The sequence below is a fragment of the Hyperolius riggenbachi genome, chromosome 6 (assembly GCF_040937935.1).
Source record: "Hyperolius riggenbachi isolate aHypRig1 chromosome 6, aHypRig1.pri, whole genome shotgun sequence".
In the NCBI taxonomy this organism is placed as follows: Eukaryota; Metazoa; Chordata; class Amphibia; order Anura; family Hyperoliidae; genus Hyperolius; species Hyperolius riggenbachi.
In genome coordinates, this window is record NC_090651.1 from 162870787 (window position 1) to 162895844 (window position 25058).

The 25058-nt window shown below is 44.5% G+C and overlaps 1 protein-coding gene across 5 annotated transcripts in view; it reads left to right on the forward strand.

Moving 5' to 3' along the window:
- ODR4 (odr-4 GPCR localization factor homolog) overlaps positions 1-25058 on the forward strand; it is a 102060-nt gene that overhangs the window by 66683 nt on the left and 10319 nt on the right. For all 5 annotated transcript variants that reach the window (XM_068240158.1, XM_068240153.1, XM_068240155.1 and 2 more), the window contains exon 12: positions 2059-2253. In XM_068240158.1, the coding sequence (XP_068096259.1) occupies positions 2059-2253 (195 nt within the window). The remainder of the gene's footprint in view (positions 1-2058; positions 2254-25058) is intronic.

A 25058-nucleotide genomic window follows, 5' to 3' on the forward strand; every position in this document is an offset into this window, starting at 1 on the left:
GCATGGCGGAGTGGGATATACGCCAAAAGTCCCCAGGAAAAATCTGGATTTGACGCAAAGCAGCGTTTTAAGGACAGAAATCATATTGAATGCTAAATGACAGGCCTAAAGTGCTTTAAAACATCTTGCATGTGTATACATTAATCAGGTAGTGTAATTAAGGTACTGCTTCACACTGACACACCAAACTGTTCACTGAACAGAACAGGTATGCAGTGGCGGGTTCACTAAACAGGTATACAGTGGCGGGTCCACTGAACAGAACAGGTATGCAGTGGCGGGTCCACTGAACAGAACAGGTATGCAGTGGTGGGTTCACAGAACAGGTATGCAGTGGTGGGTTCACAGAACAGGTATGCAGTGGCAGGATCACTGAACAGGTATGCAGTGGTGGGTGGGTTCACAGAACAGGTATGCAGTGGCAGGATCACAGAACAGGTATGCAGTGGTGGGTTCACAGAACAGGTATGCAGTGGCAGGATCACTGAACAGGTATGCAGTGGTGGGTTCACAGAACAGGTATGCAGTGGCAGGATCACTGAACAGGTATGCAGTGGTGGGTGGGTTCACAGAACAGGTATGCAGTGGCAGGATCACAGAACAGGTATGCAGTGGTGGGTTCACAGAACAGGTATGCAGTGGCAGGATCACTGAACAGGTATGCAGTGGTGGGTGGGTTCACAGAACAGGAATGCAGTGGCAGGATCACTGAACAGGTATGCAGTGGTGGGTGGGTTCACAGAACAGGTATGCAGTGGCAGGATCACTGAACAGGTATGCAGCCAGGAAAAGCTAAGCCTAACTAATCTTTCCCTATGAGAGACAGACAGCAGCTCGCCCTACTCTCTCTAATGCAGGCACACGAGTGGCCGTAATGGCCGCCGCTGCCTGCCTTATATAAGGGGGGTGGGGCTCCAGGGGCTAGTGTAGCCTAATTGGCTACACTGGGCCTGCTGACTGTGATGCAGAGGGTCAAAGTTGACCCTCATAGTGCATTGTGGGGCGAACCGAACTTCCGGAAACGTTCGCCTGCGGGAGGCGAACGCGAACCACCGAAGTTCGCCGGGAACCGTTCGCCAGCGAACCGTTCGGCCCATCTCTACCTATGATTTGCTAACCTATACTGGGGCACTTATGGCTGGCTATCTTTACTGGGGGGCTAAAAATCGCATCACAAATAATGTTTTTGAGCCCGGGGAGCATCATTTTTACACCCTCGCCCTGCGAGCAATTTAGCCTAGAAAGTGCCCTGCTGGATAGCTAGCTACCTGTTCTTGTACAGACTTTTCCATCACTCCCTCTCTTGCATGTATAATCCCATCTCCTGCATGCTTCTATGTGATATCACATGGCACCACTGTGGCGTAGTGCATAGCACTTTTGCCTTGCAGTGCTGGGTCCCTGGTTGGAATCCCAGCCAGCACACTGTCTGCACAGAGTTTTGTATGTTGTCCCTGTGTCTGCGTGAGTATCCTTTAGGCACTCCGGTTTCCTCCCACATCCCTAAAACATAAAGATAAGTTAATTGGCTTCCCCATAAATATGCCTTAGAGTCGACTACGATTGGAATATCACTTTAGTAGGGATTAGATTGTGAGCTCCTTTGAGTGACTATATACTATGTAAAGCACTACGGAAGATGTCGGCGCTATATAAATACTAAATTATTATAATAATAACAGCCTTTGGAAGATGGGAATATCAATGTGATGGAAAGAGTCAGATAGAACAACAATGGGGCTTTACACTGTTATGGTATGCATTGTGTCCTCACACCACTGTGCAATATCTCAAGGAGGGTAAGCACAAAGGCGGCTGCTGCAGGGGTAAAATAAGTTAGGCAGCAAATAAGTCAGCTGCTGTAGGGGACAATAAGTGTCATTTGGGTGAGTGGGGGGAAGGGAGCTCTTTAGCTAGAAATGTCCCCAATATACTGTACTTGATTAAAATTAGCAAATGTTTTTTTTTTTCTAGTGATAGTCAAACGTACAGTATAAATTCATTCTTTCAATCTTTGCTTTTATTGAATAACCTGTACTACTTTAATTAACCATTTAGGATCTGAGAAGGCACTTTGTCCACTTCCTCGGCGTGTGCTTGTTCCCCTTCTTGGGTCAAACGCAAAGCTATGTGATTATGTCTTTGGAGATGAAACAAAAGAAGATTTGGAAAATCGGTTTCTTGAGATGCTGGACCAAGAAATACAGTATGGAGATTTAGAATTTCTGGAGGAGAAAAACATTACTGTTAATGGTACGTGACAATTGAAAATAATGCCTCAAGCAAGTAAGCTTCAGTGAGTAAGATTTCCATAAGTCCAATAATCAATTTGCAGAGTCATGCTGGAACACTGAACTGATTGTGGTGTAGTCCTCAGAACAGCACACAATTCTGCTTACTTAGGAGGATTTTCTTACCTTAAATTAACCACTTTAGGACATCTCGTTTCTGCCCCCTTAAAGGGACCCTGAGCAGTCCTAAAAAATGAAACTGGTATTTACCTGGGGCTTCTTCCAGCCCACCGTAGCCCGCGAGGTCCATCGTCATCTTCCTGGCTCCTCTCCCGGTCCCGCTGGCGGCTCCGTTACCGGCGACTTTCGGGCTGAAGGTAGTCTGTTTCTTCCAGAACGGGGACGCTCCGCGTCATCACGCTGGCTGCTACGTAATGACGTCCCTGTTCAGGAAGAAACGGCCCACCTTCAGCCCTAAAATCTCCGGTAACTGAGCCACCAGCGGGACCGGGAGAGGAGCCAGGAGGACGCCGGGGGACCTTACGTCCTACCGTGGGCTAGAGGAAGTCCCACGTAAACAACAATTTCATTTTTTGGACTGCTCAGGGTCCCTTTCAGAACGAGACCATTTCTTCACACAACTCTCTCGCTCTCTGCTTTAAAATCATCCAGCTCACCCAGCTTACCACCTACACTCATCAGTATATTGGGAGTGCCGCACGGCACCTTCCTCCCGCTTCCTCTCAGCCCTGATGTCACAGGTACTTAGGGTCACCCCCGAAATGGTCCACCCCACCTGCATACAGGACCTATTTCACTTTGGGCATTCTCCCTTTGCATATCCGTTGACCCCATTACCCTGGGGGCGTTGGTAAATGTTGCCCTAGGCTACCAACGCCCGCTTGACTTGCCTCAAATATAGGCCTCTTCAAAGAGGCGTAATGCACCGTTAGGGCTTTGCTGTTTTTATAACCCCAATGTTCTTTTGAATGTTTGGTTTACAAAAGTTGAAATGTTTGTACTCCTGCAATGTCTGTCTCAATAAAAATTTTATGAGAGAAATAAAATCATCCAGCTCACAAAGGCATTCCCTTGTGACTGAACCATTTCCAGCACAGGGGGCTGCTGTCAGCTCCTCAATTTATGCCCCAATAATAACATTTAGACCTGTGATTAGACCCATCTCCAGAGAAGCTCACAAATCTCCTTCACTGTGTTTTTCCTTACACCATGCAGGAGAGTCCTAAGAGTAGGGAGACAAGCTTATCAGAAATAGTAACAGGCAGCTTGTTGCTGTAAAATAACTAGCAGTCAGGGAGAAGTGTATAAACACCACTCCTGATTGTCTTCTTGTGATGCTTCACTTCTGGCTAATTTGCAGCAGGCCATGTAACTTCCAAGGCTCTTCTGGCTGATCTGTGCTGGGAAGACACACTGACAAAGACGCGTACGTTAAAAAGGGGCGCTGGGAAAAAAGGGCGCCGGGTTTTTAACGATAAGCATGGATAACGTTTAAAAATGTATTGTACTGTTTTTCGTTTAAAATTAATGTTTTTTAAAGTTATAAATCATTAAATAATGTGCATTAAATCGGCAATTGTAAAAACGTTAATCTTTCGTTTAAATAGTAAAACGTATAATAACGTTTAAAAAAAAAATTACTAAGTAACCCTCCCTGTACCTACCCCTAACCCCTAGACCCCCCTGTTGATGCCTAAACCTAAGACCCCCCCTGTTGGTGCCTAAGTAACCCTCCCTGTACCTACCCCTAACCCCTAGACCCCCCTGTTAGTGCCTAAACCTAAGACCCCCCCTGTTGGTGCCTAAACCTAAGACCCCCCTGTTGGTGCCTAAACCTAAGACCCCCCTGTTGGTGCCTAAACCTAAGACCCCCTGTTGGTGCCTAAACCTAAGACCCCCCTTTTGGTGCCTAAACCTAAGACCCCCCTTTTGGTGCCTAAACCTAAGACCCCCTGTTGGTGCCTAAACCTAAGACCCCCCTGTTGGTGCCTAAACCTAAGACCCCCCTGTTGGTTTTTTCGTTTAAAAATAATGTAAAAAAAAAAAAAAAGTACTGTTTTTCGTTTAAAAATAATGTTTGGAAAAAAATATTGTACTGTTTTTCGTTTAAAAATAATATTTAAAAATGTATAAATCATTAAATAATGTGTAATCATGAGAAACAGTAATAAAACATTAAGTCTCCGGGCGCCGCTTTTAAAACGTTAGTTTTCTCCGGCGCCCTTTTTTCCTATCGGGCGCCCATTAAACGATATTTATTATAGGAGTGAATGGCGGCGCCCGATTTGTCCACTAGCCTCAGGCGCCCGAATTTACTGTTTCCGACAAAGACACCCTGATAATGCCTTTGTGAGCACTTTGCCTTTGTGTAACACAGTACCACCACCTGAATAAGATTCTTTCAGCAAGGTGATTTCTAAACTATACACTGAGGAGTTGATATTAACACCCTATGCAGGGAAATGGTCCAGTTCTGTCAGAGCTCCCATCAGATTTTGTTTCTGGAAATGTCGGGATGATTTTACAACAGAGAGCCAGAGCTGTGTGAAGAAATAAATTGTTCCTAGTACTTGAGGTAATGTGTGCCACAACATACAACATAAAAAGGGTGTTTATTTTATCAATAGTTCTCCTTTAAAGAGACTTAGAGATACGTCTCACTGCAGGTTTTTTTACTTAGCTGGGGCTACCTCCAGCCCCATAAGCATGGCTGTGTCCCTCACCATCCTCCTACGATGTCCCGTTCAGCTGCGGTGAGCCCTGGTAAGCGGGTCAGTGGCGGACCTTCTGCGCATGCGCAAGTGCAGAAGGCCCCTGCTGACGTCACTCAGTCAGACTGAGTTCGACTGAGCCGCTTACCGGGGGTTGACTGCGGGAGAACGGCAGCGCTGAGGAGGAAGGCGAGGGACACATCCATGCTTAACCTCCTTGGCGGTAAGCCGCCGGAGGGTGCCGCTCAGGCCCTGCTGGGCCGATTTGTCTAATTTTTTTTTTTTGCTGGACGCAGCTAGCACTTTGCTAGCTGCGCCAGCACCCCGATCGCCGCTGCCGCGCGCCCGATCGCCGCTATCCGGTGCGGCGCGCGCCCCCCCCCAGACCCCGTGCGCTGCCTGGCCAATCAGTGCCAGGCAGCGCCGAGGGGTGGCCCGGGACTCCCAATGACGTCCCGACGTCAGTGACGTCGGTGACGTCATCCCGCCCATCGCCATGGCGACGGGGGAAGCCCTCCAGGAAATCCCGTTCTTTGAACGGGATTTCCTGATCAGAGATCGCCGAAGGCGACAGGGGAAGCCCTCCAGGAAATCCCGTTCTTTGAACGGGATTTCCTGATCAGAGATCGCCGAAGGCGATCGAAGAGGGCGGGGGGATGCCGCTGAGCAGCGGCTATCATGTAGCGAGCCCTGGGCTCGCTACATGATATAGAAAAAAAAAATTAAAAAAAAACTGCTGCGCTCCCTCCTGGCGGATTTTTTTATACCGCCAGGAGGGTTAAGAGGCTGGAGGAAGCTTCGGGTAGGTAAAAAACTACAGTGAGACTCATCTCTGAGTCTTTTGAAATTACTAAAGTTGTACTTTCTTGTGGTATTCTATGCTACATTGAAGCCCTGGGCACAAATGTTTGTCTATCATTATGTTATGAACAGGTGGTCACAGAGAAATACCATATTTTTCGGACCAGAAGACGTTCCTAACCATAACATGCACCTGGGTTTAGAGGAGAAAAGAACAGGGAAAATAATATATACTTAACCTGGTGTTTCCATGGTGCAGGGGCATATTGTGGACCTTCTCCCCCCAATAATTATGTCCCCCTGTGTCCTCCCTCCTCTGTCCCCCTGCATCCTCTCTTTGTCCCTGTGTCCTTCCTCTGCTCCTCCTGTGGCCTCCTCTGTCCCCCTGTGTCCTCCCCTGTCCTTCCTCTGTCCCCTTGTGTCATCCCTCTGTCCCCCTATCTTTCCTCTGTCCCATCTCTCTTTCCCCCTGTCCCTCCTCTGTCCTGCTGTGTCATCTCTCTGTCCTTTCTCTGGTCCCCATATGTAATCTCTCTGTCCCCCTGTCCTTCCTCTGTCCCCATGTCAACTCTCTGTCTTCATCTGTCCCCATGTGTCATCTCTCTGTCCCCTTGTCCTTCCTCAGTCCCATGTCATCTCTCTGTCCATCCAGCTTCCTTCCTCTGTCATGTGTCCTACCTTTGTTCACCAGCTGTCCCTGTGCCCTGCCGAGGGGAGTAGAATATGTATTTGAGTCCCTTAGCTCACGCTCCGTGGATTCAAGCCAAGCCGTGATAGCTACATGACGGGTGATTTTAGTATGAAGTATGTCTTTAAAGTGTACCTGTAGTGAAAAAAGTGCCCAGTTTGGGTACTTACCACTGTAGATGGAAGCCTTTGCATCCTCCATAGACTTCCCCTGTCGCCCTTCTGCTAGCTGTTTCAATGCTGGATCCCCTCACGTCTGCACACTAGCATGAAGCCGAACTGGTTCCGATTTTTCCGCTGAGCCCGAGTGGCAGCTCCATGCTACTGCACATGCGCAAGCCATCCAGCACAGTGCAGACGTGATCGTGGCCATGAGCTTTGGTGGTCCCAGCGGTGGAACAGTGAGGTGGAGGCAAATGGCGGAAGCCTCTGGCTGATCCAGAGACTTCCCTCTACCGATGTATTGTCATTTTTTCCCTAAATGCCTCACAAGTTTACTTTAAATATATAAAGCCTGTGCTGGAAATACCTGTAATGCATATTTTACATCTACAGATCACACCAAAGCTATACAATCTTACAGTTATTTTTATAAGTGTCATTTGCAGGAGCTGGATCTGCAGTTTCAAACGTATTACACCAGAGATTCCACAGTTATTATTTCTGATGAGTTCAGAAAATACTTTTGCTTGTCATAGTGAATTCATTATAATGCATTTCACATTTTGGGGAGTGATAAGTCATAAGAAAAACTGAACAAGAATTTTTAATGAACTAAAATCACAGAAAAATATTTAAAGAGCATTTGTATACAATTAGTGTAAAATATATATGTGTAAAGAGGCATTTGAGAAAATGAGATTAAACAAAGAGGGTACCAGCTAATCGCCAGCCTTCATAAAGAGGCTACTTAGAAACATGGATAACTGTATTTTAAAAATATTTTAAACAATATATTTTAAAAATGCCCCTGATCCATAATAATGCATATAATTTTTTATCTCAGTGTTACCCCATTTCACAGTGTGTCCAGGGCAGTGGCCATGGTGTTGTGTAGCTGGGCTGGAACAGTGATCACCATCCAGTATTTTTGTCTTCCAGATTCTACTATGTCCCCATCTGTAAAGTTCTTTAAAGGTGGCCACTAACGATACAATTTGGCAAACAATTGTTTATGAACGATTATTAGATTGAACAATCAGAAAGGATCGTTTGGGACCACTACCAGATGAAAATCTCCTAACCAATCCGATTAATGAAATCTGATCACGTCAATCTGAATGGATTTGTTAGGACAGAGGTGCCCACACTTTTTTGGCTTGTTAGCTACTTTAAAATTTAGCAAGTCAAACTGATCTACCTAGGTATGTACAATTTTAGGAGCACAATTGTATATACAGAATGGAAAATGTAGAGCAGTCACGATCTACCATTGTCCTTTGCGATCTACCAAATGGGCACTCCTGGGTTAGGAGATTTTTGTCTGTTAGTGGTCCCAAATGTTCATTTCCATTCATTCATACAAGTAATCCTTTGTCTCATGTAGTGAGACAAAAGAGCTAATACTTGAGCAGAAGATAATAAGTGTGGTGTGCACAAATGCAGCACCACCATAACTATTTTACCCGTCTGTGAAAATAGCATTAAATGTGACAGAGCCCATTGATCAACACGGCTTGTCATATCTAATGTAAATTTGCATACGGAGAAATTATACGTGAATTTCTGACTAGTTTATAAGTCCATGCCTTATTTCCTGTCAATGGACAGTTCATAAATTTTCATAATAAATGTATGGGGATTACAGGAAGTGATGGAAACCGCTCAAGTGGAGACACTGACAGCAGTTAGTATAGCCTCTTTCTATAGAGGCGTATCTGGGTAATTTGGCACCTATGGCAAACACTGAAATTGCGCCCGCCCTCCTTTTTTTCAGAAATACCTATATTATATTACAATTAAGTAGCCATGTGCCTTAAAATTAAAGAAATACATAGTCACATGCTTCCAGATAAAATAATCAAATAGTTATATGCCTCCAAATAAAAGAATCAAGTTGTCACATGACTCCAGATAATTCAACAAGTAGTCACATGCCACCCTACAAAAATATTATGTAGTAACAAGCATTCAAACACGATAAAACCCCTAGTTTAGGTAGTGATGGACCCCCCAGTTTAGGTAGTGATTGGGACCCCTATATTTAGGTGGAGACAGGTGCCCCCAGTGTAAGTAGCCTCCTCCCCCAGTTTAAGTAGCCCGCCAATTTAGGTATTGACAGATGCCCCCAGTGTAAGTAGCCCCCCAGTTTAGGTAGTGACAGGTGCCGCCAGTGTAAGTAGCCCCCCCCATCCAGTTTAGTTTGTGACAGCCCCCCCCCCAGTTTAGGTAATGATGAACCCTCCGTTTATGTAGTTTATGGACCCCCAGTTTAGGTAGTGACAAGTGCCTTCCAGTTTAGGTAGTGACAAGTGCCTTCCAGTTTAGGTATTGACAGGTGCCTTTCCACCCTTTACTCACAGTGCTATCAGACCTCAGATCAGCACCTCCGCAAGCCTGTGTGTCCTGTCTCCACTGCCTCCATCATGTCACAGGCAGCGTTGGTCAGACCTCCAATCAGCGCCGACCGAAGTGTGAAGAGGGTGCATAGTATCCCGCAGCCACAGCACTGCACATGCGGCTATGACGTGGGGTACTATGCACCCTCTTTTTTTTTCACTTTTAAGCTTTATTAAGTGATAGTAATCAAATAACATACAAAAATAACAAAGCATATGTGTAGTTGTACATAGATAAGTCATATTTCCAGGGCGCATTAAATCTTAATGTATAGTAGACTATCATCAGGTATCAAGAGGAAAGTAGCATGAAACAAAGCTTTAACACATTCGGTCAGAGTGACCGTATCCTAAGCAGCAGATTTAGTTTAAGATTTTTGCATCACAGACTTATAATCAGAGGAGTCACGAAAGTCATACCACAAGGCTCATGTTTTAATGTATGTGTCTACCCTGTCTTGGGCTGTAAGAACTATCTCCTCCATATCAGCTATACGATTGACTCTGTCACACCATTGGGCAATGGACGGGGGGCTCTCCGACTTCCACAATCCGGGGATTGTGGCTTTAGCTGCATTAATTAGGTGTATGAGTACACACTTTTTATAGGATTTAAAGGAGAAAGGGATTTCGTGAAGTAGATATGTCTCTCGGGTGAAAGGAATGTCTATGGAGGAGATTTTCTTTGCCCAGATGTGAACCTGATGCCAATAGTTTAATAATTTAGGGCAGGTCCAAAAGATGTGTATAAGGTCCCCTCCCGCATTCCCACATCTCCAGCATTTGTCGATAAAGCAATGCTTTTGAGCTTGGCCGGAGTGTTGTACCAGTGGGAAATGAGTTTGTAGTTCAGTTCTTGGGTGCTAATATTAATTGTGTCTTTGTGAGAGTTCGTCAGGATGTGGTCCCATTTCTCCTCTGTGAGTTTTTTCCCCAGAGCTTGATCCCATTTTTCTTGGTAAGGGAGTCTTTCAGGGGCTTTCAAGTATAGAAAAGCTTTGTACATCCACGACACAGAGTGATGATGGGGGAGATTAGAGGAAGCTTTAATTTCAAAATCCGTCAGTTTTCTCGAAAGATTACATTTTTTTGAGGCAGAGTTAATGAAGCTTTTTAGTTGCAGGTAGGCCCATTGAGGGCAGGTCACTCCTTCATCAAAAATTGTCAAATTCTTAATGGGGGTAGGGATGCCCCTCCTGGACACATCTCTAAGTCTGATATCTCTGGATTTCAGTCCTTTTAAGAAGGATTTCTCGAGGCCTGGCGGGAATTCAGGATTGTCAATTATTGGGGTTAAGGGGCCTGGGAGGGTGGACAAGCTGCCTTTGGTGGTAAACTGATGAAAAAATTTTTATAGTGGCTAATATCAAAGGGTTTGCTTTTATAAGATCAGGTAGGCAGGATTGAGGTAGCCAGGGGATCTTATTTAGTGGTATAACAGAAAAAGCCTGTTCTGCCTGGATCCATCTTTTAGAGAAGTCAGGGAAGCACCACTCTAGTAATCTGCTGAGAACCGCAGCCTGATGATATTTATGGATATTTGGAAGGCCCAGGCCTCCTTCAGGTTTGTCAAGCGCGAGTATGGAATGTTTGATTCTAGCTGGGCGTTTGTCCCAGATAAACTTATTAATGGAGGTTTGTAGAGAGGCAAAGTATTTATGAGAGAGATAGACAGGTACCGCCTGACTTACATATAAGATACGTGGTAATGCGTTCATCTTTATGGATGCAATGCGTCCGAACCAAGACAGGCGAGGTAAAGAGCCCCATTTTTGAATGTCAGCTGTATGCTTTTAATAATTGGGAGGAAGTTCAAGTCTACAAGCTGTGTAAGCTTAGCAGGTATCTGGATGCCTAGGTAACGCAGAGATGTTTTGGCCCATTGAAAGGGGAAAACTAGCTTCAGGTGTTCACATGTCGGAGAGGGGAGAGAAATATTTAAAGCTGAAGATTTAGCCAAATTGATTTTGTAGTTAGACAGAGTTCCAAAATGTTTCATTTTTTTCTAAAAGGATGGGCAGGGTAGTGTTAGGAGAGGATAGAAAAAATAAGAGGTCGTCTGCAAATGCAGACACCTTGTGCTCATACCCACCCATTTGTATGCCCTTGATATTTGTGTCCTCCCTAATCCAGTTTAGGAATGGTTCCAGAACTGTGATCAAAATTAAAGGTGATAGAGGGCACCCTTGCCGAGTGCCATTTGCCAATTGGAAGGAGTCTGATAGAAAACCATTCACCTTAACTTTTGCAGAGGGGTTGGCGTAAAGTAAGGAGATCCAGTCAAGCATCTGTTTTCCCAGAGACATGTGATCTAAAGAGGCCTTAAAGTGAACCAGAGACGAAGCACCCTCATGTATTTTACCATAGAAATCAGTGGGAACATTAGAGAAAACGTCTGCCCTGCTCCCTGTTTCATCCTCACTGCTAAAAGTGTCTGTTATCTAGCTGAGATAAGAATCCCGGAGTGTGCATTGAGTCTGGCTTTGCTATAATGACTCAGCTATAATGATTCCTGAGCACAGCCAGCAGGGGGCAGGCTTGGACTTGAAAAGACACCAAAGACCACAGTCTCAGCTATAATCATTCTGTAGCAAAGCTAGACCGACTGCTTAGTCGGGATTCTTATCAGAGGTGATAACAGGCAAATTAAACAGAGAACAATGAAACAAAGAGCAGATTAGGTGTTTACTGTCATGTTCCCACTGATTTATAAGATAAAATACATGAGGGTGCTTCATCTCTGGTTCTCTTTAAGGAAGTCCCAAGCAACTCTATCAAAAGCCTTCTCGGCATCCGTCGAGAGGAAAAATCCCTCCGACGAATGCCGAGTTAGCCAAGCGTGGACGCCTATAGCTTGCATCGTCCCATCTCTTGCCTCCCTCCCAGGTAGGAAACCAACCTGGTCAGGGTGGATCCGGGACTCCAGAATAGGCAGTAGTCTGGTAGCCAGGATTTTGGCAAAAAGCTTCAGGTCAATATTTAAAAGAGAGATGGGACGATAGCTGGCACAGGACTGTGGGTCCTTATCGGGCTTCTGAATTACCGTTATATGTGCTTCTAAGAGTTGCTTCGATGGAGTGGATGACTCCGATATCTTGTTAAAAGCATCTAGAAAATGGGAGCACAAGGTGTCTGCATAGAGTTTGTATTATTGGGCCATAAGACCATCAGGGCCTGGGCTTTTATTTGGTTTCAGTTCCTTTACAGCCTGGTGACACTCTTCCTCAGTGATGGGATCATTGAGGTTTCCTCTTTCCTTAGGGTCAAGAGAGGTTAGGCCATATTTTCCTTGGAAATTGAGAGATTGCCTGTTTTCTGGTGAGAGTGGAGTTTTTACCTGAAGCGGTGGTCTGTAGGTTATATAAAGAGTGGTAAAATTTGCGAAATTCTTCCGCTATGTCAGGGATAGTAAATTTTTTCTCTCCTTTTGCGTTAATGATAGATTTCACATGTGTTTTAGCCATTTTTTCCCTGAGGGCCTTGGCTAGTAGTGTGCCGCATTTATTGGCATGCTGGTGGAAAGTGCCATTAGCAAGTAGGAACTTGCGTCTAACCCCATAAGATAAGGAGGAGGATAGTTGAGATCTAAGGGTAGCTAGTTCCTCTAGAGTCTTGTCTTGTAAAGATTTTTTATGCTGATTTTCTAGTTTGCGAATACGCGTATATAAGTGGTCTATGGCAGCCTGCCTCTCTTAGCTTTAGCTCCCATGCGAATTAAATGCCCCCTAATATAGGGCTTATGTGTTTCCCAAACAAGTAAGTCTGATTGATCATTGTTTTGATTTATCATGAAAAATTCAGAAAGATGCCTCCTCAGCAACTCTGCATTGTTTTTGTCAGCTAATAGAAAGGGATTCAATCTCCAGCAGAAGGAGGTAGGAGCTGCCCAAGGTGGGGTGATTGATAGAGAAACCGGGGCATGGTCCGCTAAAGACTGGACCCCTATCGAAGCCTGGGTAGCCAGGGAGGCATCTCTCTGCTGTAGGAACAGATAGTCTAATCTTGAGTATTTTTTGTGGGAGGCTATGAAGAAGGAATAGGCCCTGTCTTTAGGGTGCAAAAGCCTCCAGACGTCTACCAAAGACAGTCTGTCCAGCTGATCTTTAATTTTTTTGAGGTCTTTGTATCTCATAGAGGAGGATCCATTTGACGTGTCCAGGAGGGGGTTTAGTGGTAGATTAAGGTCTCTACCTAGGATCAGCATCCCTTTGGAGAATGGGAGAAGCGCTTCTACCACTGCTCTGAAAAAAAATGACCTGATTATTATTTGGACTATAGATGGATGCCAGCGTCACATCTCTGTCATGGATCTTGCCCTGTAAGAAGAGATATCTTCCTTCCGGGTCGCTTAGTTGGGATATCACCTGGAAGTGGATAGATCTGTGAATAAGGATTGACACTCCTTTTGCCTTCTGTAAAGGGGAGGTTGCATGAAAATGGGTTGGGTAGAATCTGTCATAGAATTTGGGGACCGCATCCTGACGAAAATGGGTCTCTTGAAAAAAGGCAAAGGTAGCATGTTCCCGTCTTATAAAGGACAAAAATGTTGATCTTTTCTCAAGGAATATTAAGGCCATTAGCATTACACGACACAATTTTCCAGGGAGAGTGGTGAGGGGACCGAGTCTGGGACATATTGCAAGTTATGAAGACAGAGGACCAGATGAGTAGAGTAGCAATTAAAATAATCATATTATGTAGGCTATGCAGTTCGGGTAGGACTCGTGACGTAGGTCTGATAGATTAGGTCTACCCTGAAATCTAAAAGTGGGCGTCAAACAGCTTCGCTATGCTCAAGAATGCAATAGTTAGAAATACTCACGTGGCACACCTGGCTATAAGCGGTGTGTCACTTACAGCGTGAGAAAATCACAGAGAGACAGCGCCCTTTGTTGGGGGGATATAGAAAAAGACCGGCGAGGATGGAAAAACGTATCAACTCGGGAAATAAACACAAGTCTAAATTCACTATTGATAGAGTATAAAACACAATATTAACCGTAGAATTCTGCAGAGACCCAGACTTACTAAGATTAGATAAGTTCTGCTCGTGTCTGCAACCCCAACCAGCCTCTGGGATGGCTGTGCTGCATCAGGGACATAGTCCCCACCTGTTTAAAACATAAACATCATAAGGCATAATAGCATTGAAATATATCAGGACAGCCAGCCGGTATTGACATGGAGAGTTAGTAGCTTGACCTCCGAGAGACCTAATAAGTTTGTGAACCATCTTAGCGGTATGGACGAGCTCAGCTCGTCCATCACCGCCGGAGGCTGCCGCTCAGGCCCTGCTGGGCTGATTTTGATAAAATAAAAAGCAGCACACGCAGACGGCACTTTGCCAGACGCGTGTGCTACATGATCGCCGCCGCAGCGCGGCGATCTGCCGCGTGCAGCGGCGAAAGAGGGTCCCCCCAGCTGCCCGAGCCCTGCGCAGCCGGAACTAATAGTTCCGGCCAGCGCTAAGGGCTGGATCGGAGGCGGCTGACGTCAGGACGTCGGCTGACGTCCATGACGTCACTCCGCTCGTCGCCATGGTGACGAGGAAAGCCAAACAAGGAAGGCTGCTCATTGCAGCCTTCCTTGTTACTTCTGATTGCCGGAGGCGATCAGAAGAATGCGTCAGGAGCGCACTCTAGTGGGCTTTCATGCAGCCAACTTTCAGTTGGCTGCATGAAATAGTTTTTTTTTATTAAAAAAAAACCCTCCCGCAGCCGCCCTGGCGATCTTAATAGAACGCCAGGGTGGTTAAGCATCAAGCTGGGAGAAGGGGGTCTGTGCAATAACGCATAAGCGTAATATCAACCGTAACTTATTATGAAAAAACTTTTTTTGAAGGATACAGTGAAATTGTCCTTATAGTCCACCTAGAATCAAGGATGAGAAAGGAAAGGAGCAGATGATTAATCACACATTGACAGACAGGTAAGTAGAATCACTCGGCTTGAGAAGCTTGGTCAGAGTCAAAAAGGTCTCTTTGGGATCCTTGCTTGCTTGAAGATTTGCGTCCCTGTTTGGATTGCTTAGCAGGGGTATGGCGGCTTTTGCTCTCCTGGGACATGGTGGCGTTATCCGGCTCTTGCAAAGGAGGCAAGAAGCCCGCATACCATAGAGGCAGTTTAGGGACCGAAATGTTCAAGGCCGCACAAAATTCTTCCAGTTCGGAGGGCATTTTCAGCGAGTGAGTGTGTTCATCCACTGTGACTGAGAGTGCGAAAGGGAAACGCCACCTGTAGCGGATATTCTTTTCCGTGAGAAGCTGGAGCAAAGGCTTCAGGGCCTTACATTGGTATAAAGTTATTGGGGACAGGTCTTGGAAGAGCGCTATCTGAGCCTCATTAAACATCACCGCATCTTGGCCCCTTGCAGCTTTCATGATTTCCTCTTTTAAGGGGAATGATTGCATGCAACAGATAATATCACGGGGGGGGGGGGGGGGATCACTCTCTCCTCTTTGGGGACGCACGACCCTGTGGGCTCGTACTAGCTCGATCTCCTGCTCCCTCGGGCGCCCCAGCAGCTCATTAAAGATGGCGGTCAAGGCTGCAGGTATCTGTTCTGCAGTTACGGATTCCGGAACACCTCAGACTCTAATATTGGATCTCCTGCCTCTGTTATCGAGGTCTTCAAGATGACGCTGGTGGTCAATGAATCTGGTATCATGTGTGTGGGCTATTTTAGTAAGGGCTTTGATCTTTTTTTCCCTCTTGGATCCCACGGATTCTATGGTGGCGAGCCGCATGCCTATTGTTGCAATATCCTCCCTCATCTCCGCTATTGCGGATATGAACGTGGCTTTTCTATCCTCAGCAAAGCCTCTCAAGTGGGCATATGTCACAGAGTCTCTCCGTTTAGCTGGGCGTTCGTACTCACGCTTCAAAGATCCTCTGGAGGTTGCAGAGCCAGCGGGCGACATAGCGCGGGCCGGCGCCATCTTGGAGGAGGAGGCCGCGGCTTTCTTCTCTGATTGCGAGCGAAATAAGTCAGGAAGACTGCGACCAAATTTTTTTTGGGAGTCTCTCGGAGTACCAGCGGCTGTTTGTCCTTGAGTTCGTCTGCTCATTGCCAGGTATAAGTTCGGGTGGGGGCTGTAAAAGCTTAGTATAGCGGCGTCTGGGTCAGGAGCTCAGAACTCAAGCAGCCATTCCTCTCCGGTGTTAAGCCAAACCCCCTGCGCCCTCTTTACACTTTGTTTGCAGCTGATATGACGTCTGAGTGACTGAAGCTGTCTGTGACATGATGGACACAGGCTGGCAGGCATGAGGAGGCAGTGGTGGCGGCACAGGATGGGCGGCAGACATGGCACCCATGGCACGAGCCATGCCTGCACCCCTCCAGATATGCCACTGTTCCTGTTACATCACTATTCAAACTAAAATTTAAAACATCCTGGAGTTGAACTTGGTTATCTTTAAAGTAAATTTCTGCCTAAATACTGAATCTCAAAAATCCTTTGAAATCTCTATATTTGCATGCAAAGGTCACATTATAGCATGCTTAAGTGTCAAGTTTCTTGTCTGCAGTGCTTTATACTTCACTTCCCTGTAATAAGGGTAGGAAAATGCTATGTCTGCAAGGATGGCACATTGAACTCCCTGTATTGACGCCAATGCATACCGAGCATTTGATGAAATACGGTAACCATTTAGACCATCATAGTCTGCAGTGTTATAGATTGCAACAAAAAAAAAAGCATTTGCCTTTTTTTAGACACATTTCACAATCTTTCCAGCATCTGACCTAAAGCAAAACCTGCTTAGTGTGCTCATGCATTAAATATTCACATCCTGTTTGCTATTTATGTAATGTTTTGAATAAAGTAGCTTCTGAACTGTAACTTGTGTGTGGGTGAAATGTTAAACCTGTTTGGAGTAAGCACTGGTGGGTTATGTTTAAAGTGGACTGTCGGATTGCATAATCACAGCTGCCACAGTGTTGTGTTTTTCCAGATGGGATTTACTTTGAGAAGTAAACTTGGTAGTTGATGTGGAAAAATTTGCAATTACATTACACAGCAGACAAACATCATTGTATTGTTTTTGCACAAGCTATCCAAGGGCCCTTACATCTGCTGTATTTTACATCAATGTTATAAGTGTTTTAAAGCAAATCTGGGAGGTTATCAATTCAGTGTTTTCATACCTTGGGAGGGGGAAGCCTCTGTATCTTAAAGATTGCAAAGACAAATAAAGAATGACACAGAGAGCCTAGTAAAGTGTAGTATGTACTGGTAAGGATAAATTGATGATAGACTAAAGGCGGCCATACATCAGGCGACTTGGCGGCCGATCGACCATCCAGTTCGATTATTGTAATCGAATTGGATGAAAATCGGTGCTGCCAAGTGCGCGACCAACCAACAAAGCAACCAATTTCGGGACGGAAATCGGTCGCATGGTCGATCGCGCATGCCGCAAGATGTCGGGCCAAAGTTGGTTGGTCTGACGTCAGACGATAAGCGCCAGTGGCATGTATGGAGAGCCGCCCGGAGGATTAGGGACACCGCGTGGAGGCTGCTACAGGACAGGTAATGTATAATGCATACACGGGAGGCACATTATACATTGGGGGCAGCAGTGGTGCATACTCATCCGATTCCCTGAAGATTTCATGCTGGAATCGGCCTGTAGTATATGGGAAGAATCAACAAAAAACAAATGTATTTCTAATCAAATTCAATTCAAAGAGATAAATGTGTCTCTTTGTTGAATCTGCCCATAATCGTCAGGTCTATGGGTACCTTTAGTATCTTTATACTCACAAGCCAGGGTTACCACTCAGGCAACCACTGGAGATGCAGGTGGGGAGATTAAGCCTGTTCCCACTCAGGGTTAAAAAGTTGCTCTCCGTAGATCAGAAGAAAGGGGTAACACCCCTCTACCAGGGGTGGACTCGTATAGTACAAGGTGAACAGAGGCGCCAAAAGAGTAAAAATAGATAAAACTTTTAAAACATGGGGAAGCAGTGGTGGACTTACCTCCTCCAAGTAGACACAAAAACGTATTAACGTTTAAAACATAGAAAATGTATTGATACACTCCAAAGTTCTTTGCAACGCGTTTTCGCAGGTATGACCCTGCTTCATCAGGCAGTGGGGTAGGAGTATATTGCTGTGGGTCAGAGACAATAGACTTAGAACAGGCACATGCACACATGGTTACAGTAGTTTACAACAAGGAAAAAATATATAGAGTACAGCAAGGTGTGAAGTCATAGATAAATAGCTATGTCTAATACAAATTAATAAAACAGCAAAAAAACTGACTAGAAGCAGTGATGAGTGAAAATGCCAACACTCTTCTCGCACCAATCTTCGTGAAAATAATGTAAAACTCGATTTTCGAGGGAAAAATCGCTGAAAATATGTTTTGTTATCCTCCCTGTTTTTTGCAGTAAAATATCATTTTTGCAGAAAAATTGTTGCGGTTAAAATATAGTTTTCCGTTTTTCATGTTTTTGCGGTTTCATCTATTTTTACTCTTTTTGGCGCCTCTGTTCACCTTGTACTGTATCTTAAAGAGGCTTCCCCCATCCTCCTACGTCAAGCCACACCAGCGCTGGGACCCCCTGAGAGTGGCCTCTCAGTGCAGTGGTATCATCTTGCTCGGGCTCCAGTGTAAAAAGCTGAGCCCTATCCGGTCTGTGCTTCTGCGCAGATTGCTTGCACTTGTGAAGTAGCACGGGCCCTTCCCTGAATTGGCTTTTTAAGAGACAGCTGAGCGGGTCTGTACTAGTGGACGTGCGTTAGCTGTTGACAAGCCCTTTTTCAGGGGTCCCAGTGCTGGAATGGGCCTGCGGAGGACTGGGGAAGCCTCTTTAGGCCTCTTTTGAAATCAAGCTGAGTACCCGTAGGGGCACTTTTTTCCCTTCTGGTACACTTTAAAAAGAGAATATTTGACATTCATAGCTGAATTTGTAAAAAGTTTCAAAGAAACGTCATAATACAAGTTAGTAAAGTTAAAGGTATATTGTGTGGAGTATTGTTATAGAACACCTTGCATCATTTTGTTACCTTCTTTTCCTACAACATTCAAGGTTAACCCATTGCTCTCCACTAATTACCTCTTATAGCTTTCTCTGCATAGAAAATAAATCTATAAATCTAACTACCTCTAAAAAAAAAAAAAATAAGGCTACTTGGTCAGACAATCAGTCACTGCAGTAGCTGTTTAATAATCCGCTCACATAGCTGGCTCTGAATAATTTTTTTGTGTTCAGTATAGGCCCCACTCTAGTCCACATATATTTCCTCCACTTCTTCAACAAGGTCTCATAAATCCTTCTTCCGGTGCGTCACAAAACAACCTCCACTACACCAAATCCGGCGACACTCACCAGATATAAGGACCACCAGGGTCTAAGAGCACGTTGGGGATATTCCCAGAACACCCCCGGCCTATACAACCATTGCCCCTCCAATTTCCTGGTCCAGCCTCAATGTCCCGCACGTGACTAATTTGATCTCACCTCAAATAACAGCCTCATAATACTGTAAAATAAAAAGACTTGTAAAACAGCATAGAGTTTTTTTGTACAGCCTCGCCTGTCTCTGATCCCGCGCTCACAGCTTTCAACCCGCATAGTCTTAACACAGATCACTTCAGTAGGGCACATGTATTACCACATCCAGGGTCATCCCAACTAGTTTCGTCATAAGATGACTCATAATGGACTGCAGACCCAGATGTTGCTCTCACTTATATGCATACGGCTAATCCATTCTCTGTAACCCCACCCACCACCGTGTCAACCTGGTCAACCTGGAATTCAGTTCTGGGCACCACATTACAAAAAAGATATTGCAGTTTTAGAGCAGGTACAGAGACGAGCTACAAAATTGATACGTGGGATGGAAGGTCTCGCTTACCAAGAAAGGTTAGATAAACTGGGTTTATTTAGTCTAGAGAAAAGACGCCTTAGAGGAGATCTAATTAACATGTATAAATACATCAGAGGGCAATATAATAGCTTGGCGGATGAGCTTTTTGTCCCTAGACCTTTTCAAAGGACTAGAGGACATGATCTGCGCATGGAGGAAAAATGTTTTAGCCATTTATTTAGGAAAGGGTTCTTTACAGTAAGAGTGATTAAGATGTGGAATGCATTGCCACAGGAAGTCGTTATGGCAAACTCTATACCTGCATTTAAAGGGGGCTTAAATGCTTTCCTTGTGTTGAAAGACATCCATGGCTACAATTACTAGGTTATGCCTAATGATGTTGATCCAGGGATTTTATCTGATTGCCATCTGGAGTCAGGAAGGAATTTTTCCCTTTTGGGGCTAATTTGACCATGCCTTGTGGGTTTTTTTTCGCCTTCCTCTGGGTCAACAGGGGTATGTGGGGGACGGGCTGGAGATGTACTTTGTACTGGTTGAACTCGATGGACGTATGTCTTTTTTCAACCAAAATAACTATGTAACTATGTAACCTTCACTCAGTGTGTCTGCTATGCCCCTCCCTCCCATACTACATCACCATTTCCCATATCCACCATGGATTCCTGCCATTCCTCTGTGATACACCATCACGCATACTTTCCTCTTAACTTACGTCACCATGCTAATTAGATCTGTGTTACCATGACACTATGACTCCCATTTCTCTACGTCTACGTCCACGCCTGTATGTCATCTACCCTCCCTCCCAACACTACCACTCCCAGCTTCACCTGTATGGCCACACTTTATTGCGCATGCAGCTGTAACCATTTAATATTTCTTCTACCTCTGTGCATATGTCTCCATTCAACTATTGTGCTAAGATGTGGCCCTGCATAAAAGCAGGGATCATATCCAAATATCTCTGCAGTAAAATGTTTTGTTTTTTTCTAGCTTGGCAGCTATCTACCTTTTCCTTTTTTTGGGGGGGGGGGGGGGGGTTCACAGGTATACCTTAAAGGGCTTGGGGGCTAATCAGCATTAATTTATTTCACCAAGTACAACAGGGGTTGTAGCTGGAATTATTTTTGGCACATACATGATTCAGTGATGGTACACACACAAAAAAAACATGGTACAGTAGAATACATAGGTCCTCTTCTACTGCCGAATACATAGGTAGTCATATGCACACACACATGGAAACGTAGCTGAGAAGGACCAGAGGGTAGTTTGAGTGCTATGTGACCGGAGTTGCCACTATATCAGTGGTGCTCAACTGCTTACAGCAATTCAGATGCTCCACAGAACATCCTTAAAGAGACTCTGTAACAAATGTTTCAGCCTTAGTTCTTCTATCCTATAAGTTCCTATGCCTGTTCTAATGTGCTCTGGCTTACTGCAGCCTTTCCTAATTGAACTGTCTCTGTAATAAATCTTATCTCTTTTCCTCTGTCGGGCTAAGGCTTGAATGTGTGGAATGTGCAGGGCTGCTTGTGATTGGATAGAAGCGATACACACCCTCTGCAGGCCCCCTGCACACTCTGTATGACTCACACACTCTGTTTATGTGAGCCTATCACAAGCTGGTTAGTTTGTTTGTAAACACTGCCTAAAACTGTTAATTACAAGCCAGGATTGCAGCAGAGAGTGGCAGAAACAGCACAGAGGGGCACAGGAGAAAATAAGGAATAGAATGGTATGCTTTTTTAGTGTAAGAACATTAGAGTACAGATTCTCTTTAAGAGAGAAGTGAGAGAAATATAGCCCCTGGCTTACAGCCTAGTCCAATGCGGGGAGTTGGGATGCTGGGATCAGCATCTATCGGTGGGTTCCCATTCTCCTGGACTACATCCATGAATTGGCCCATGTGCAGCCCAACTTTGATAGGGCTGCAGTAGGAGGTTGCCAGGGTGATCAAGGACCGCACAGAGGGCACAGGACAGGGTGAGTGAAGTGAGAGAATCCAAGAGTGGAATTGGAGGGAAAAAATTTGGAGCGTTGTGTGCCGTGGCTGCCCTTCCGGCGCCATCTTTATCCTGTATACAGTGCCTGTTGAAGTGCACTATCAGCAGTGTTTCCTACGTGAAGTATGAGCCACTCTCCCAATAGTCAGTGTTCCAGAAGTTTCCCAGAAAAGGAGTTAACATGTCGCTCAGGTTTTTGCCCACCAAGCATTCATAATTACTTGTCTCCGCTTGCACTAGACTGATGAAAGCTTTGCTGTCTAACCACCATCTAACACTGGCGTGTCTACAATACAAGAAAAGCTTCTACTGGGTCATGTGGGCAGATTTTTTTTTTATTTGTGAATTACTCTGGTTTACCTAAGGTTTACTGAAAAGGAAGAGTGTAGGTGCTACATATGTATATCTATATGTATGGCAAAAATACGATAGGATTTTTTAAATTGACGCACATTTCTGTTGTGTGGTCGTATGTCATATATATTATATTATATATTTTGCTGCTGTAATCCTAATGATTGATTTTTATTTGCTGTACTATTCCATTATACTTTAAACTGTAGGGCAAGATGAACACGAACCTTGTAAATTCCTAAATGTACCATTAGATGGCAGTATTGTGATGCCATACTTGTTATGTAGTCTGGTTGCTACACTTATGTTTAAACTGAATTGCGTAAATATTTACACAGATGTTAGAAATGTGATAAATACCACAAGTTAAAAAAAAGGGAAAAAAATCAGCTCAAGAAGATTTGTATGGATTATTTGGTGAAACGTTGACTGTATGATCATGGAATAGAGATAAGCTAAATCTTGAGGACTCACTTCGGTGAAATTGAGGTCTAAAAGCCCTGTGTAGAGTAGTAGTCAGTTACATGGTTTGGTTGAAAAAAAGACATCCATCCATCAAGTCCAACCAGGAGAAAAATAAATAAAAAAATAGGTACACTTCTGTCCTGCATCTTCACTTATCCCAGTTGATCCAGAGGAAGGCAAAATAAAACTTACAAGGCTTGGGCAAATGAATCTTTAGTGATACTGGCAGCACTGCCAAACCCTTATACTGACCTTGGAAATATTTACACATATTAATTAGATCACTAAATAGTGTTGTTTTCATAACTATGCAAGCTCAGTTTATTCAACTCATTCTTTACAAGTGAAACCACCCTTTCTTATTAATGTAGTTGTTTGCTTTTGCAGGGCTAGACACATTCAGGGGACCATTATGACTGGAAAATTCTTTTGGTGTTCAGCTTGCCCAGCCCAATGTTCTCAGACATTTGTGCCATTGTCAGTAAGAGAAAAATATTTTTTCATAGGTGGTGGAATGGAAAAATTAGCCTGATAATCCAACCACCTGGCATTTCAGAAAGTGATGGAACACTCTGATGATTAATGTGTACCTAAGGCGAACCTCGGGTCAAAAGTTCAATACTCACTTGAGAAGATCCTATAGAGGCTTCCCACGCCGTCCACAATTGCTGAGAGTGGTCGCTCAATTGGGCCATATTGCACATGCGCAAGCATGCCCACACTTATGCAGTAAGCCACAGCCGCTCATGCATGAAGAGGAGCATGATCGCGATGTGCAGGAGGGTCCCGGGAAGTTGTGGAGGCCCAGAGGATACATGGGAAGCCTCAACAGGATGCAGAGGCTTTCCTCTTCTTAGGTAAGTATTTGATTTTTGACCCAAGGTTCACCTTGGATTCTCTATAATATTGTGGCAGCTTTGATGGTTACTCTTCCTGGCTGCTTCCCAGTGACATTTCAGCTGGAATGCATCCACTATGCCACCCTCTGATCCCTATTCCAGAATTCCAGACTATTCACCTGACTTACCTTTCATGCCTTGATGAGGCAGTGGCTTAGTGGCCACAATAATAGTTTACACAGACCTTTGAGTTCAGCTAGCCTTCATTTTATGTACTGTTCATTTTCCAGCTGTATTGGTGAATAGAAAACTGAGGTCAACCTAACTTTAAACTGAAGACAAAAGTCTGTATACACTGAATGGTCTAGCGACTTCAAACTGTTGTTGACCTGTGTAGTCAGGTAGTCGAACGTGAGTTTATATGATAGCAAACTGAGCTGGGGAAACCAGTCTGAAACCATATGAAAAATCATTGGACACTGATGTACAGTGCATAGGTAATTCTTTGTTTAATAACACCATTGTGAGCTAGGAATCATCTACATGCATTACATCATTATTGTTATTTGCCAGAAGCACTGCAAGCAGTGGGAAGAATGGTGTGGATTCACTAAACTGCATTAAGCAGAATAAGGTGCTTAAAGAGAATCTGTACTCTAATATTCTTACACTAAAAAGCATACCATTCAATTCCTTATTTTCTCCTGTGCCCCTCTGTGCTGTTTATGCCACTCTGCTGCAATCCTGGCTTGTAATTAACAGTTTTAGGCAGTGTTTACAAACAAACTAACCAGCTTGTGATAGGCGCACATAAACAGAGTGTGTAAGTCATACAAAGTGTGCAGGGGGCCTGCAGAGGGTGTGTATCGCTTCTATCCAATCACAAGCAGCCCTGCACATTCCACACATTCAAGCCTTAGCCCGACAGACACGACAGTGGCTGAAAAATTTGTTACAGAGTCTCTTTAAGGTTTTTCACACGAGTAGAGCTCAATATATTGCTTTGCTCTATATTCATTATGCAATAACACTTTATGCACATTATTCTGCTTAACACAATTAGGTGTATACACACCAATGTTACTCTGTAGTTTGCTGGATTGCTGACAGTAGTGTTCCAGTTAGTAAAATGAGAAATCTTACTCTTGCTATCATTCTGCTGTCCATTACGTAATTGCATGCAAGATATTACATGGAAGTGATTGTGTCAGTTGGCATTGAATCATTCGTGCACCTTCTACTTTGTGATTTTGGACCGTATTGTTAGTTCCATAGTTGCCTTTGGGGGTACTAGTGTCAACAAGGAATAAAGATTTGTTTTTATTGTGTTACTTTAAAGAGAATCTGTATTGTTAAAGAGAACCCGAGGTGTGTTTAAAGAATGTTATCTGCATACAGAGGCTGGATCTGCCTATACAGCCCAGCCTCTGTTGCTATCCCAAACCTCACTAACGTCCCCCTGCACTCTGCAATCCCTCATAAATCACAGCCGTGCTGTGAGGCTGTGTTTACATCTGTAGTGTCAGTCTCAGCTGCTCCCCC